General features: G+C 37.8%; 1 protein-coding gene across 1 annotated transcript in view; it reads left to right on the plus strand.

Moving 5' to 3' along the window:
• The window catches only part of LOC124277993 (DNA ligase 1-like), a 101,961-nt gene that overhangs the window by 26,524 nt on the left and 57,916 nt on the right, over positions 1-17,521 (plus strand). The window contains 5 exon segments of the mRNA XM_046713720.1: positions 11,298-11,391; positions 12,760-12,932; positions 13,133-13,454; positions 14,083-14,283; positions 14,573-14,666. Of these exon segments, the coding sequence (XP_046569676.1) occupies positions 11,298-11,391; positions 12,760-12,932; positions 13,133-13,454; positions 14,083-14,283; positions 14,573-14,666 (884 nt within the window).

The following is a 17,521-nucleotide window of genomic DNA, read 5'->3' on the forward strand; positions in this document are numbered from 1 at the left end:
TCCGATATCATTTAAGTGTCTTTTCAGGGCAGAACTAACATTTTTAAAGTGTTCTTAGGATACTCGCAGCATGTGCAGCCGGCATATTTTCACATCTTGTTTCCTGGTTTTAGGCTGTGCCTCAGTGTAGAAAAATCTCAACTTTGTGTTAAGTTCCTCTGGTGTAATTGTTGAAAAATCACAGTCCTCCCTCGCCTCGAATCCACCAATCTAAATAAACAGAACGAAAACAATATCTAGAAACCTGACTATGACAGACCCAACTATGTAAACTTTGAACTAGGTAACTTTATAGCAAATCATTTTTCTCGGTTAGATCTACATAATTTAATCTCATTCTGATAATTGTTCCCTTTTTAAAAATACAACTTTGTGCTGATGAACTGTCTTTCGCTTTGAGAAAATATATAATAGGGATGGAATTTGAAAATAATATTTATAAGAATTGTGTATATCTACCTTGGAATAGTTTAACACCCCATTTTGTGTTTCTTTTTGTGGATGTTGATTGTCTGTAGTCGCCCATTCAAGTAAATCATTATTTGATAAACGCTTGAAATGATGTGTTTGGGATGGCTTATCATCGACTTGCATTGCACTAGTCATCTCGCGGATTTGCCCGATGTTTTTGTAGATCTGGTTGATGCTGTTATCTCTAACAAACTTTCAATTTCTTCCAGGTCTAAATCATCCGAAAATCAATGTTATCCGTATAAGAGTTGCAACGCTTCCGTAGATTGATCTTCAAAATCGACTCAAAATTCCCCAGATCGAAACTTCCGTGACTTGGAATCGCCATCTTGTTGGAATGTAAACAAGACAAGTTGCAGACGACCGCTCTCTGACTGCACGTGGTAACCACAGTAACCAGTCAAATAATGTATTATGACAAACACTTTTTATTAAATAAACACTTTATTAACGCTCACGGATGATTTTGAGTTGTTTGTTTATGTTAACCACAATGTATCACTTTAATGTTTATCCAAAGTTCATTAAGGTACCCGAGTGCAAGGGAATTCCCTCGCTGTGTAAAGGTATTCCCCGACATTCCTCAGGTCCGAAAGTAGTCCGGTTCGGTGGGCGTGGCTTATTTTTTTAGATTCATTGGGAAATGAAATCAAAAGAAATGTTCCCAGTTAACCAATCAGATTGCCAGAATGTTAATGAACACAATAAAAATTTAATTATTGATAAATGATGCGAATTATTTTTAATGATTGATCGGTTTTAATGAACCAGTCATCAATTATGAGATTTTAACCAATTCCCAACACTAAAATACAAAGGTGTTACTATGGCAGTACAATCTTGTGTGTCAGACACAGTACAAGAGGAGTGATTATAGCAATAGTAATCTAACTTGTGATCATAAGCAGGGTATATGATTATCACACAATGTGTGTCAGACACAGTACAAGAGGAGTGATTATAGCAATAGTAATCTAACTTGTGATCATAAGCAGGGTATATGATTATCACACAATGTGTGTCAGACACAGTACAAGAGGAGTGATTATAGCAATAGTAATCTAACTTGTGATCATAAGCAGGGTATATGATTATCACACAATGTGTGTCAGACACAGTACAAGAGGAGTGATTATAGCAATAGTAATCTAACTTGTGATCATAAGCAGGGTATATGATTATCACACAATGTGTGTCAGACACAGTACAAGAGGAGTGATTATAGCAATAGTAATCTAACTTGTGATCATAAGCAGGGTATATGATTATCACACAATGTGTGTCAGACACAGTACAAGAGGAGTGATTATAGCAATAGTAATCTAACTTGTGATCATAAGCAGGGTATATGATTATCACACAATGTGTGTCAGACACAGTACAAGAGGAGTGATTATAGCAATAGTAATCTAACTTGTGATCATAAGCAGGGTATATGATTATCACACAATGTGTGTCAGACACAGTACAAGAGGAGTGATTATAGCAATAGTAATCTAACTTGTGATCATAAGCAGGGTATATGATTATCACACAATGTGTGTCAGACACAGTACAAGAGGAGTGATTATAGCAATAGTAATCTAACTTGTGATCATAAGCAGGGTATATGATTATCACACAATGTGTCAGACACAGTACAAGAGGAGTGATTATAGCAATAGTAATCTAACTTGTGATCATAAGCAGGGTATATGATTATCACACAATGTGTGTCAGACACAGTACAAGAGGAGTGATTATAGCAATAGTAATCTAACTTGTGATCATAAGCAGGGTATATGATTATCAACACATAAGCAGGGTATGTGATTATCACACAATGTGACACAGTACAAGAGGAGTGATTATAGCAATAGTAATCTAACTTGTGATCATAAGCAGGGTATATGATTATCACACAATGTGTGTCAGACACAGTACAAGAGGAGTGATTATAGCAATAGTAATCTAACTTGTGATCATAAGCAGGGTATATGATTATCACACAATGTGTGTCAGACACAGTACAAGAGGAGTGATTATAGCAATAGTAATCTAACTTGTGATCATAAGCAGGGTATATGATTATCACACAATGTGTGTGTCAGACACAGTACAAGAGGAGTGATTATAGCAATAGTAATCTAACTTGTGATCATAAGCAGGGTATATGATTATCACACAATGTGTGTCAGACACAGTACAAGAGGAGTGATTATAGCAATAGTAATCTAACTTGTGATCATAAGCAGGGTATATGATTATCACACAATGTGTGTCAGACACAGTACAAGAGGAGTGATTATAGCAATAGTAATCTAACTTGTGATCATAAGCAGGGTATATGATTATCACACAATGTGGTCGGAGCACAGTACAAGAGAATTGATCAGACACAGTACAAGAGGAGTGATTATAGCAATAGTAATCTAACTTGTGATCATAAGCAGGGTATATGATTATCACACAATGTGTGTCAGACACAGTACAAGAGGAGTGATTATAGCAATAGTAATCTAACTTGTGATCATAAGCAGGGTATATGATTATCACACAATGTGTGTCAGACACAGTACAAGAGGAGTGATTATAGCAATAGTAATCTAACTTGTGATCATAAGCAGGGTATATGATTATCACACAATGTGTGTCAGACACAGTACAAGAGGAGTGATTATAGCAATAGTAATCTAACTTGTGATCATAAGCAGGGTATATGATTATCACACAATGTGTGTCAGACACAGTACAAGAGGAGTGATTATAGCAATAGTAATCTAACTTGTGATCATAAGCAGGGTATATGATTATCACACAATGTGTGTCAGACACAGTACAAGAGGAGTGATTATAGCAATAGTAATCTAACTTGTGATCATAAGCAGGGTATATGATTATCACACAATGTGTGTCAGACACAGTACAAGAGGAGTGATTATAGCAATAGTAATCTAACTTGTGATCATAAGCAGGGTATATGATTATCACACAATGTGTGTCAGACACAGTACAAGAGGAGTGATTATAGCAATAGTAATCTAACTTGTGATCATAAGCAGGGTATATGATTATCACACAATGTGTGTCAGACACAGTACAAGAGGAGTGATTATAGCAATAGTAATCTAACTTGTGATCATAAGCAGGGTATATGATTATCACACAATGTGTGTCAGACACAGTACAAGAGGAGTGATTATAGCAATAGTAATCTAACTTGTGATCATAAGCAGGGTATATGATTATCACACAATGTGTGTCAGACACAGTACAAGAGGAGTGATTATAGCAATAGTAATCTAACTTGTGATCATAAGCAGGGTATATGATTATCACACAATGTGTGTCAGACACAGTACAAGAGGAGTGATTATAGCAATAGTAATCTAACTTGTGATCATAAGCAGGGTATATGATTATCACACAATGTGTGTCAGACACAGTACAAGAGGAGTGATTATAGCAATAGTAATCTAACTTGTGATCATAAGCAGGGTATATGATTATCACACAATGTGTGTCAGACACAGTACAAGAGGAGTGATTATAGCAATAGTAATCTAACTTGTGATCATAAGCAGGGTATATGATTATCACACAATGTGTGTCAGACACAGTACAAGAGGAGTGATTATAGCAATAGTAATCTAACTTGTGATCATAAGCAGGGTATATGATTATCACACAATGTGTGTCAGACACAGTACAAGAGGAGTGATTATAGCAATAGTAATCTAACTTGTGATCATAAGCAGGGTATATGATTATCACACAATGTGTGTCAGACACAGTACAAGAGGAGTGATTATAGCAATAGTAATCTAACTTGTGATCATAAGCAGGGTATATGATTATCACACAATGTGTGTCAGACACAGTACAAGAGGAGTGATTATAGCAATAGTAATCTAACTTGTGATCATAAGCAGGGTATATGATTATCACACAATGTGTGTCAGACACAGTACAAGAGGAGTGATTATAGCAATAGTAATCTAACTTGTGATCATAAGCAGGGTATATGATTATCACACAATGTGTGTCAGACACAGTACAAGAGGAGTGATTATAGCAATAGTAATCTAACTTGTGATCATAAGCAGGGTATATGATTATCACACAATGTGTGTCAGACACAGTACAAGAGGAGTGATTATAGCAATAGTAATCTAACTTGTGATCATAAGCAGGGTATATGATTATCACACAATGTGTGTCAGACACAGTACAAGAGGAGTGATTATAGCAATAGTAATCTAACTTGTGATCATAAGCAGGGTATATGATTATCACACAATGTGTGTCAGACACAGTACAAGAGGAGTGATTATAGCAATAGTAATCTAACTTGTGATCATAAGCAGGGTATATGATTATCACACAATGTGTGTCAGACACAGTACAAGAGGAGTGATTATAGCAATAGTAATCTAACTTGTGATCATAAGCAGGGTATATGATTATCACACAATGTGTGTCAGACACAGTACAAGAGGAGTGATTATAGCAATAGTAATCTAACTTGTGATCATAAGCAGGGTATATGATTATCACACAATGTGTGTCAGACACAGTACAAGAGGAGTGATTATAGCAATAGTAATCTAACTTGTGATCATAAGCAGGGTATATGATTATCACACAATGTGTGTCAGACACAGTACAAGAGGAGTGATTATAGCAATAGTAATCTAACTTGTGATCATAAGCAGGGTATATGATTATCACACAATGTGTGTCAGACACAGTACAAGAGGAGTGATTATAGCAATAGTAATCTAACTTGTGATCATAAGCAGGGTATATGATTATCACACAATGTGTGTCAGACACAGTACAAGAGGAGTGATTATAGCAATAGTAATCTAACTTGTGATCATAAGCAGGGTATATGATTATCACACAATGTGTGTCAGACACAGTACAAGAGGAGGATTATAGCAATAGTAATCTAACTTGTGATCATAAGCAGGGTATATGATTATCACACAATGTGTGTCAGACACAGTACAAGAGGAGTGATTATAGCAATAGTAATCTAACTTGTGATCATAAGCAGGGTATATGATTATCACACAATGTGTGTCAGACACACAGTACAAGAGGAGTGATTATAGCAATAGTAATCTAACTTGTGATCATAAGCAGGGTATATGATTATCACACAATGTGTGTCAGACACAGTACAAGAGGAGTGATTATAGCAATAGTAATCTAACTTGTGATCATAAGCAGGGTATATGATTATCACACAATGTGTGTCAGACACAGTACAAGAGGAGTGATTATAGCAATAGTAATCTAACTTGTGATCATAAGCAGGGTATATGATTATCACACAATGTGTGTCAGACACAGTACAAGAGGAGTGATTATAGCAATAGTAATCTAACTTGTGATCATAAGCAGGGTATATGATTATCACACAATGTGTGTCAGACACAGTATGATAAGAGGAGTGATTATAGCAATAGTAATCTAACTTGTGATCATAAGCAGGGTATATGATTATCACACAATGTGTGTCAGACACAGTACAAGAGGAGTGATTATAGCAATAGTAATCTAACTTGTGATCATAAGCAGGGTATATGATTATCACACAATGTGTGTCAGACACAGTACAAGAGGAGTGATTATAGCAATAGTAATCTAACTTGTGATCATAAGCAGGGTATATGATTATCACACAATGTGTGTCAGACACACAGTACAAGAGGAGTGATTATAGCAATAGTAATCTAACTTGTGATCATAAGCAGGGTATATGATTATCACACAATGTGTGTCAGACACAGTACAAGAGGAGTGATTATAGCAATAGTAATCTAACTTGTGATCATAAGCAGGGTATATGATTATCACACAATGTGTGTCAGACACAGTACAAGAGGAGTGATTATAGCAATAGTAATCTAACTTGTGATCATAAGCAGGGTATATGATTATCACACAATGTGTGTCAGACACAGTACAAGAGGAGTGATTATAGCAATAGTAATCTAACTTGTGATCATAAGCAGGGTATATGATTATCACACAATGTGTGTCAGACACAGTACAAGAGGAGTGATTATAGCAATAGTAATCTAACTTGTGATCATAAGCAGGGTATATGATTATCACACAATGTGTGTCAGACACAGTATGATACAAGGAGTGATTATAGCAATAGTAATCTAACTTGTGATCATAAGCAGGGTATATGATTATCACACAATGTGTGTCAGACACAGTACAAGAGGAGTGATTATAGCAATAGTAATCTAACTTGTGATCATAAGCAGGGTATATGATTATCACACAATGTGTGTCAGACACAGTACAAGAGGAGTGATTATAGCAATAGTAATCTAACTTGTGATCATAAGCAGGGTATATGATTATCACACAATGTGTGTCAGACACAGTATGATACAAGGAGTGATTATAGCAATAGTAATCTAACTTGTGATCATAAGCAGGGTATATGATTATCACACAATGTGTGTCAGACACAGTACAAGAGGAGTGATTATAGCAATAGTAATCTAACTTGTGATCATAAGCAGGGTATATGATTATCACACAATGTGTGTCAGACACAGACAGTACAAGAGGAGTGATTATAGCAATAGTAATCTAACTTGTGATCATAAGCAGGGTATATGATTATCACACAATGTGTGTCAGACACAGTATTGTACAAGAGGAGTGATTATAGCAATAGTAATCTAACTTGTGATCATAAGCAGGGTATATGATTATCACACAATGTGTGTCAGACACAGTACAAGAGGAGTGATTATAGCAATAGTAATCTAACTTGTGATCATAAGCAGGGTATATGATTATCACACAATGTGTGTCAGACACAGTACAAGAGGAGTGATTATAGCAATAGTAATCTAACTTGTGATCATAAGCAGGGTATATGATTATCACACAATGTGTGTCAGACACAGTATTGTACAAGAGGAGTGATTATAGCAATAGTAATCTAACTTGTGATCATAAGCAGGGTATATGATTATCACACAATGTGTGTCAGACACAGTACAAGAGGAGTGATTATAGCAATAGTAATCTAACTTGTGATCATAAGCAGGGTATATGATTATCACACAATGTGTGTCAGACACAGTATTGTACAAGAGGAGTGATTATAGCAATAGTAATCTAACTTGTGATCATAAGCAGGGTATATGATTATCACACAATGTGTGTCAGACACAGTACAAGAGGAGTGATTATAGCAATAGTAATCTAACTTGTGATCATAAGCAGGGTATATGATTATCACACAATGTGTGTCAGACACAGTATTGTAGAGGAGGATTATAGCAATAGTAATCTAACTTGTGATCATAAGCAGGGTATATGATTATCACACAATGTGTGTCAGACACAGTATTGTACAAGAGGAGTGATTATAGCAATAGTAATCTAACTTGTGATCATAAGCAGGGTATATGATTATCACACAATGTGTGTCAGACACAGTACAAGAGGTAATCTAACTTGTGATCATAAGCATTATAGCAATAGGAGTATTATAGCAATAACTTGTGATCATAAGCAGGGTATATGATTATCACACAATGTGTGTCAGACACAGTACAAGAGGAGTGATTATAGCAATAGTAATCTAACTTGTGATCATAAGCAGGGTATATGATTATCACACAATGTGTGTCAGACACAGTACAGTACAAAGAGGAGTGATTATAGCAATAGTAATCTAACTTGTGATCATAAGCAGGGTATATGATTATCACACAATGTGTGGGCGTGGTGGGCGAGATGTCTAAGGCGCCAGGTGCCAGGATCGAGCCCTCCTGTGACCGGGTGTAAAAACCTTTGAGTCAACATTGTGTGCAGACTCTTTCAGTGTTGTCACAACCCCTAGTGTACAGTACATAACCCTGTGCATTTAACAGAACCCACGAATCCGTCGGTAAATGTATACATGGTGGCCACATGAATATGTGCAAACACCCAGTTGCTGGTACAGCAATGTGCAGTAAAACTTCAACAAAGTACTGTGACTGTGACGACATGTCCCAGTCCACCCAGCTGTGAATGAGTACCTTGTAAGGATGGGAAAGCCACAATAACTCTGTGGGCCTAGTGGCTTCTCCCCAGGACGTTGAGATTGATAATATGATGTGCTGTTTGAGTTTGACATCCAATGATCGAGGGAAAAGCAGCTGAGCTTGATATTGGTATTATACAAATGTTAGTATAATAAAAATGCTGGTCTTCTGGTAACTTGATGTAATGTGAGATGAGAGGCAAGAGTTACTTCCCTTTACATACACAAACCTGTGTAGATCTGGGTTAGAATTGGTCTTCAGCCACCCATGCTTGTCATAACTGGATTGGTTTGTCAAACTCTCTGACTTGGTTGACACAGGTCATCGTATCCCATTTGTGTAGATTGATGCTGTTTACCACTGGATTGTCTGGTCCAGATTCGATTATTTACAGACCGCCTCCATATAGCTGGAATATTGCTGAGTGCGGTGTTAAGCAACAAACCAACCAGCCAACCAACATGCACAAAAATAAGTTGCAAAATTCTGTTGTATTCTTTGGGTCAGAACATGGTGAAAGCCTCCAGAACTGTGTCTAAATGTACAAGTCTGAGTATAGCACACCTCTGTCCCTTGCTGAATACATTAGTACAATGTATAACAATATTATACAATTATAGACTGGTGATGAGGTCAATACCTGTTTTTATGGACCGCGAAAAGCAATATTGACTGAGGACGGTGTGGGTCCATAAAAACAGGTATTGACCGAATTCACCAGTCCATAATTGTTTTATTATGTAATTACCCCAAAAAGCTTCTAAAAACCAAAACATGTCCATTTAGTCAAGAAAAGTAATTTTATTTTCGCTACAAACCAATAACGTCATGTCAACTATACTGTGACTATAAGCGTCCTCGTACTTTAACTATAATAGTTCAGGGCAAGTGTGCTTTATTACACTATACATGGTGGTAGAGCGAACTGTATTTCTTTTCTAAGATGCCAAATTTAATACTTTCTAAGGATAATTACGATTAATTTAAGGCAGAAAACAAACGAGGTGTCGGTGACCTAAATTAAGAATCCTCGCACATGGCTAACTGGCGCACCTTTCTATTGATGTGTATGCCCCCCTACGTTAAGATGAACGTTACCAGAAAAAAACAAATGATAACAGTTTGATGACGGTTTACGTTCAGATTAAAAATCTTTTCTGAATTATTTTAATTACATCTGTCATTAACGTAAACCATATGGGGCAATATGAACGTCACATTTCTACTACCAACGTAAGTTTAGATCAGTACATCCAGATGAAGCTGAGTAGTGAAGCGACATTCCACGATTGCATTGTGGGAATGTAAACATTGCGAACGTTACCGTGTCGCTGAAACTTGTGAGTTGAATTGACACATTTTAACCGTCGTAAAACATAAACGTAATGTTTCCACCAGTGATGTTAGCTGCGTGAAGCAACTGCAAACCAAGTAACGGGATGCAACGGAGTAGTTTACTGTAGGAGGCCGTACGAGGCGATGACAACTGACATGCATCGTGACGCCGCTTACATTGTGACATAATGTATAATGGTTCGATTACGAGGGGGCACACTAGAATGGCGCAGCGATGGGATAACGTCATTCAATTGTTACGTCATCAAAAAACTATACCTTTATTGTCTGATAACTTATATTATTTTTGATTGTTCTAACTGTAAACAATAGCATGACGTCATAGCTTGACGTCAAAATCTATTTTTAGTAACTCAAGTCAATATGACTTTTGGTCGGACCTGGGTTGGAGTCAATATACTTTTCTGTCAACGGTCACGTGACCGCCTCTAGACCAATCAGGTAGTTGGAAAAATATGCTTACGTAATAATCTTCGTTACTGACTTCTAGAATGACTGACTGACTGACTGAGTTTAGTTTTACGCCGCTTTTAGCAATATTCCAGCAATATCACGGCGGGGGACACCAGAAATGGGCTTAACACAGTGTGCCCATTTGGGGAATCGAACCCGAGTCTTCAGCGTGACGAGTCAACGCTTTAACCACTAGGCTACCCCACCACCCCGACTTCTAGAATGCCGATTAAACAGAGACAGGTACTATTGTAATGATGTATGTAGTAGAATCTTGGAAGTGATCACTGTTGGAGGGATGAGTGAATGGCGCCTTACAGTGTCAACAGTTACACATATATAATGCTGCAAATGTTTGAGTCCAGGCAAACAATTAGTCAATAGCATGAGCAACACTTTTGGGGTGCCATCAGACGTAATTACCGTATTGGCTTGTTGGTCAACAAATGTGGGAAGAATTGTCCTGGAGATTTGATAAAAGAGCTCTTTGAAGGGTGGACACTGGGGCGGTGGGGTAGCCTAGTAGTTTAAGTGTTTGCACATCACGTTGAAGGCCTGGGTTCGACTCCTCACATAGGTACAATGTGTGAAACCCATTTCTGGTGTCTCCCGGCATGATATTGCTGGAATATTGCTAAAAGTGCCGTTAAAACGAACTCGCTCACTCAGGTTTCACCAAGCATGTCATAACAAGGGGTCGTTTTGTTCGAGAGTGATAAGCACATACTTGAGATGTGCAGCAGTTCAGCTTTCTGTCTATAAGATATTGATATAACAACAATCATGAATATTCGAATGAAACTTTTTATGATATATGATTTTTATTATATATTGGCCCAACCCAAGGAATTTGATGGAAACATAATTTGCATGAAATGGAAGTAATAAATTTACTTAAAAAATGATTCCTGCATCATGGAATTCTTTGTACTGTTGATTCATTTCTTCCTTTTACACCAGGAAGCAAAGGATTCTGGTGTGTCTTCCCAATCGTCACCCTCCGAGCCAAGCACGCCTGTCAAATCTCCATGTGGAATTCCTAAAAGGAAAACAGGTATGTGGAAATCAGGTCGGATCTGTTTAAATGCAGGAGCCTGTTCCTGTAACATAATGACAATGAGCATTGGGCCAAATGGTAGATTAATCAGTTAATTATCATTATTATCTATTGCTCACATTCAGTCTGTACCCAAATTAACTGTAAAGGCTACATGATTCACAGTCAAATTGTAGCGCAAATAGGGTTACGCAACAAAGAGAAAATGACCAGTCTTCCTGCATGTGACCTAAGCGAGCAAAGGTTGGCAACGTACTTCTCTCGCTTCGGTTCGAAAAATATTTTTAATATCAAAATAAAATATCGCCATCATCAAAGGTAGACACCCATTTCCTCACAGGGTTGTGCTCTCAGATTTCCAACTCATTTTTAATATTTACTTTTAATTACATATAATATATTTAATTCAACATTTTAAGCTCCACTCGTAGCATATCAAATTGTTCTTCGCCTCCATTACCCCTGCTTCGTTCCCAGTCTCATTTGTTGTTCTAAGTCTCCCACTGGCCTCTCATAATTATATACCAGTTGTTATTCAATTACATGTGGTTGTTAATGTTAATCTGCTGTTGTCAAAACATACTGTGTATATATACTCCTCTACATCTGGTTGTATTCACTTTTAGCTTGATAACGAAACGTTGCTCAATGCAATAAATAAGTTGTCATCCATAAAGTTGTATGTTTCATTTTTTAGTCACCAATTTCTAGAATGCCCATCAAACAATCCAACAGGTTAATGGTAAAATTAGGCAATATGATATTTCTTTTTAATTTCTGCATATTCTTGTTCCTTTACTCCATTGAACCGGAAGCCGGCAGGGGTAATGGAGGCGAAGAACGATGTGATATGCCACGAGTGGCTCTTGAAATGTTGAATTACATATATTGTACGTGAGTAATTATTAAATATGAGGTTGGAAATCTGAGAGCACAACCCTGTGAGGAAATGTGTGTCTACCTTTGATGGTGGCGATATTTTATTTTGATATTAAAAATATTTTTCGACTTGAAGCGAGGGAAGTACGTTGCCAACCTTTGTTCGCTTCGCTCACATATAGAAAGACTGGTAATTTTTCTTTCTGTTGCGCAGTCCTATTTGCGCTACAGTTTGCCTGTGCTTGATTGAATGCATATTTAATCTTGATGAGGTCAGTAACTGAAAACTCCGTCATAAACCACCCAACCCCACCCCAATTGTGCTCTAACCAAACCAAGGCCTGTGTAAGACCCTACTTCAGGGGCAGATCCTAAGGTCCTTCTTGGGGTCCATGACTGATCATTTGTACAATATAGCCCCCATTGTATCAACTCTTTCGACATTTATGGCTTAAATGTTGACGAGATACTGCTTTAATTTTTCAGCAAGGAAAAGCATAGGTGGAGGAAGTGCCGTGAAGAGGAAGAGTGTCTCACAGAGTCCAAAAGTGGACAGTCCTGCCAAGAGGAAGAAGAAGCTGATCTCCGATGGTGATGATGAGGGACTAGAGGCTAAAACAGGTGTAGAAGAAATAAAGCAGGATGACATTGAGATGGAAGTAGGTTATGCCACAGCCTTTAAACTTGTAAACCTTGTGCCCTGTTGATGTAGGTCCTTGTACTAGTTAGTCCAGTTACGGAATTGCTTTTATTTGCCTTATATCATTTTTCACTACAGTTACAAGACAATTCTCATAAAAGTAATTTCTTCCGAAGAAAACCAGTATATTGAAAACATGTCTGCTGGTGGTGATTTCAGGATGGCGAGTCTGATGAAAAGAAATCGGAATCAAAAGACAAAGACGCAGAAACTGAAGCAAAGGATGAGCTGAAAGACGAGGAGAAAGATGACAAGGAGAAAGACGAGGAAAAAGATGACAAGGAGAAAGACGAGGAGAAAGATGACAAGGAGAAAGACGAGGAGAAAGATGACAAGGAGAAAGACGACACGGGGAAAGACGAGGAGAAAGATGACAAGGAAAAAGACATTAGCATGTCAGAGGAACAGGAAGACAGCCCAGAAAAGAAGAAAGACTCCAAGGGAAAGAAGGAAAGCAAGGGAAAGAAAGGGAAATCTCCAGGTAGGGAAAGTCTACTCCTTTCCTGGCTGTGTGTCTGCCCTATTACCAGTAGCACTCCTGTAGTTGTCCACACCATTCCTTGGTAATTAGGTCCGGGTTAGACTTGATCTTCAGCATGTTTGTCGTTAAAGGCAACTAACGGGATCGGGTGGTCAGGCTCGCTGACTTGGTTAACACATCATCATATCCGAATTGCATAGATTGATGCTCATGATGTTGATCAATGGATTGTCTGGTCCAGACTTGATTACTTACAGACCGCCGCCATATAGCTGGAATATTGCTGAGTGCGGTGTTAAACAACAAACCAACCACCCTTGGTAATTAGATATTATATTGGGATGAACCCTATGCTGGTTTGGCTGTAGTTTGACACCGCCATCAAAAATATTCCAGCAATATGATAGCCACTTGTCAATATCAAGTCTGGACCAAACAATCCGGTGATTGACATCATGAACATTAATCTACACAACATATACAATGACATGCGATCAACCTTGTCACTGTATTTGACCAACGTTTCATGGCCTCTTATTCCCAGCACAGGTATGTGGTGATATATATTCCTACTTGAAGTCCCAACTGTAGGTAACCTCATACACACCCAATGTGTTGATTGTTCCAGCAGCTGCCAAGAAGAAGACGGGTAAGAAATCACCAAAAGCAGACAGTAAGAAGAATGTAACGAAAAAAGGAAAGAAAGAAGGAAAAGGTAGTGACAAGGAAGATGAGGAGAAAGAAGAGGTTAAAGAAGAAGTGAAAGATGAAGAAGAAGATGTGAAAAGTCAGAAGAAAGAGGAGAAGAAACCTGTTCACAGTTTTTTTGGTGAGCACTTATAGTTATATAGTTATAATTGTGATTGGTAAGTTTTGACCTCCCCTGAACACTATTTGTTTGATGACTTTGAGTGAATAAGTGGGCAGCGAGGGTAAAAGGGAAGTAACTCTGGTCTTCTTAAAACCTTCTACAAAGATTTTATGAAACTTAAAGTATGTTCATTTGTTTTATGTTTTATGTATAAATACTGATTAAGACGTGATCTTACTGAGATGTGTTCCCAGAATATCCGCAATTCATAAAGATAACATGTAAATTGATGCCTTCATATTCACAGCTCCAAGAAAGCCTGTAAAAGTGGAAGAAAAAGAAGAGTCCAAATCTGAAGTTAAAAAAGAAGAAACTCCAAATAAAAAAGTAAAGAAAGAAAGGTAAGATATTTCTATGGCCTTGTTTGGTGAGCAACAAACTGACAGAAATTGTTGTGAGTGTCTCTTCCTGTGGGGTCAGTAGACATTCTGTCTAGAGTTGGCTATTCCGAAAGATCATAGAGACTGATAATCGTAAACTAAATGTCAATCTATTATCAATAAATATCGTAGAAGTAACCTTGAGCAAAAATTTAGAATTGATCCATGAAGAAAGACGTAACTTGTGTATTATTTTGTGTTAATTATTATCCCACCGGCATGTAATGCGGTGGGATAAAGTCGTCGCCTCGTCCGTCTGTCCGTCCGCCCGCCCGTCCGCCCGTAATCATTTTGTTGACCGTTCAATATTTTTCAACCAAAATTGGTAGATATGTCAAACATAACCTAAGGTGGTGCCTTTTGCTATTTACAGATTTTTGGCATTTTTATTTCTCTTGGTTTCCATGGAAACGTTTTGGACTTAGTCTTAAATAAGGGTGGGCTTCGTTTCCGGAGCATAACTCAAGAACCGTTCAGTATTTTTCAACAAACCTTGGTAGATATATCAAACAGATCCTAAAGTGGTGCCTTTTGCTATTTACAGATTTTCGGCATTTTTATTTTTCTTGGTTTCCATGGAAACGATTCGGACTTAGTCCCAAAAGTGAGGGGTGGGCTTCGTTTCTGGAGCACAACTCAAAAACTTCTCTATATCTATCAGCAAAACTTGGCAGATATGTGAGGCAGATCCCAAAGTGATGCCCTTTGCTATTTGCAGATATTTGTGATTTATTATTTTCTCGGTTTCCATGGAAATGATTCGGACTTAGTCTCAAAAGGGAGGGGTAGGTTTTGTTTCCGGAGCACAACGCGAAAACTACTTAATATCTTTCAGCAAAACTTGGCAGATATGTGAGGCAGATCCCAAAGTGGTGCCTTTTGCTATTTGCAGATATTTGTGATTTATTATTTTCTCGGTTTCCATGAAAATGATTCGGACTGAGTCTCAAAAAGGAAGGGATGGGTTTCGTTTCAGGAGCACAACGCGAAAACTTTTTAATATCTTTCAGCAAAACTTGGCAGATATGTGAGGCAGATCCCAAAGTGGTGCCTTTTGCTATTTGTAGATATTTGTGATTTATTATTTTCTCGGTTTCCATGGAAATGATTCGGACTTAGTCTCAAAAAGGAAGGGATGGGTTTCGTTTCCGGAGCACAATGCGAAAACTTCTTAATATCTTTCAGCAAAACTTGGCAGATATGTGAGGCAGATGCCAAAGTGGTGCCTTTAGCTATTTGCAGATATTTGTGATTTATTATTTTCTCAGTTTCCATGGAAACAATTTGGACTAAGTCCCAAAAGTGAGGGGTGGGCTTCGTTTCCGGAGCATAACTCAAGAACCGTTCAATATTTTTCAACAAAACTTGGTAGATATATCAAACAGATCCTAAAGTGGTGCCTTTTGCTATTTGCAGATATTTGTGATTTATTATTTTCTCGGTTTCCATGGAAATGATTCAGACTTAGTCTCAAAAGGAAGGGGTGGGTTTCGTTTCCGGAGCATAACTCAAGAACCGTTCAATATTTTTCAACAAGACTTGGTAGATATATCAAACAGAACCTTAAGTGGTGCCTTTTGCTATTTGCAGATTGTTGGCATTTTTATTTTTCCCGGTTTCCATGGAAACGATTCGGACTTAGTCCCAAAAGTGAGGGGTGGGCTTTGTTTCCGGAGCACAACTCAAAAACTTCTCTATATCTATCAGCAAAACTTGGCAGATATGTGAGGCAGATCCCAAAGTGGTGCCTTTTGCTATTTGCAGATATTTGTGATTTATTATTTTCTCGGTTTCCATGGAAATGATTCGGACTTAGTCCCAAAAGTGAGGGGTGGGCTTCGTTTCCGGAGCATAACTCAAAAACCGTATAATATTTTTCAACAAAACTTGGTAGATATATCAAACAGATCCTAAAGTTGTGCCTTTTGCTATTTGCAGATTGTTGGCATTTTTATTTTTCCCTGTTGCCATGGAAACGATTCGGACTTAATCCCAAAAGTGAGGGGTGGGCTTCGTTTCCGGAGCACAACTCAAAAACTTCTCTATATCTATCAGCAAAACTTGGCAGATATGTGAGGCAGATCCCAAAGTGGTGCCTTTTGCTATTTGCAGATATTTGTGATTTATTATTTTCTCGGTTTCCATGGAAATGATTCAGACTTAGTCTCAAAAGGGAGGGGTAGGTTTTGTTTCCGGAGCACAACGCGAAAACTTCTTAATATCTTTCAGCAAAACTTGGCAGATATGTGAGGCAGATCCCAAAGTGGTGCCTTTTTTGCTATTTGTGATTTATTATTTTCTCGCAGATATTTGTGATTTATTATTTTCTCGGTTTCCAAGATGGTCTCAAAAGTTGCTTTTAACTCACAACCGTGATTTTTTAGCATTTGGTAGATATATCAAACAGATTCCTGCCTTTGCTATTTGCAGATTGTTGGCATTTTATTTTCCCTGGCCATGGAAGCGATTAGGACTTAATCCCAAAAGTGAGGGGTGGGCTTCGTTTCTGGAGCACAACTCAAAAACTTCTCTATATCTTTCAGCAAAACTTGGCAGATATGTGAGGCAGATCCCAAAGTGGTGCCTTTTGCTATTTGCAGATATTTGTGATTTATTATTTTCTCGGTTTCCATGGAAATGATTCGGACTTAGTCTCAAAAGTGAGGGGTAGGTTTTGTTTCCGAGCACAACGTTTCGAACTGCTTGAAAACTTCTTAATATCTTTCAGCAAAACTTGGCAGATATGTGGTGCCTTTTGCTAGGCAGATCCCAAAGTGGTGCCTTTTGTTATTGGCAGATTTTGTGATTTATTATTT

This window comes from Haliotis rubra, unplaced genomic scaffold, assembly GCF_003918875.1.
Source record: "Haliotis rubra isolate DU_JTF1 unplaced genomic scaffold, ASM391887v1 Scf23, whole genome shotgun sequence".
Lineage (NCBI taxonomy): Eukaryota > Metazoa > Mollusca > Gastropoda > Lepetellida > Haliotidae > Haliotis > Haliotis rubra.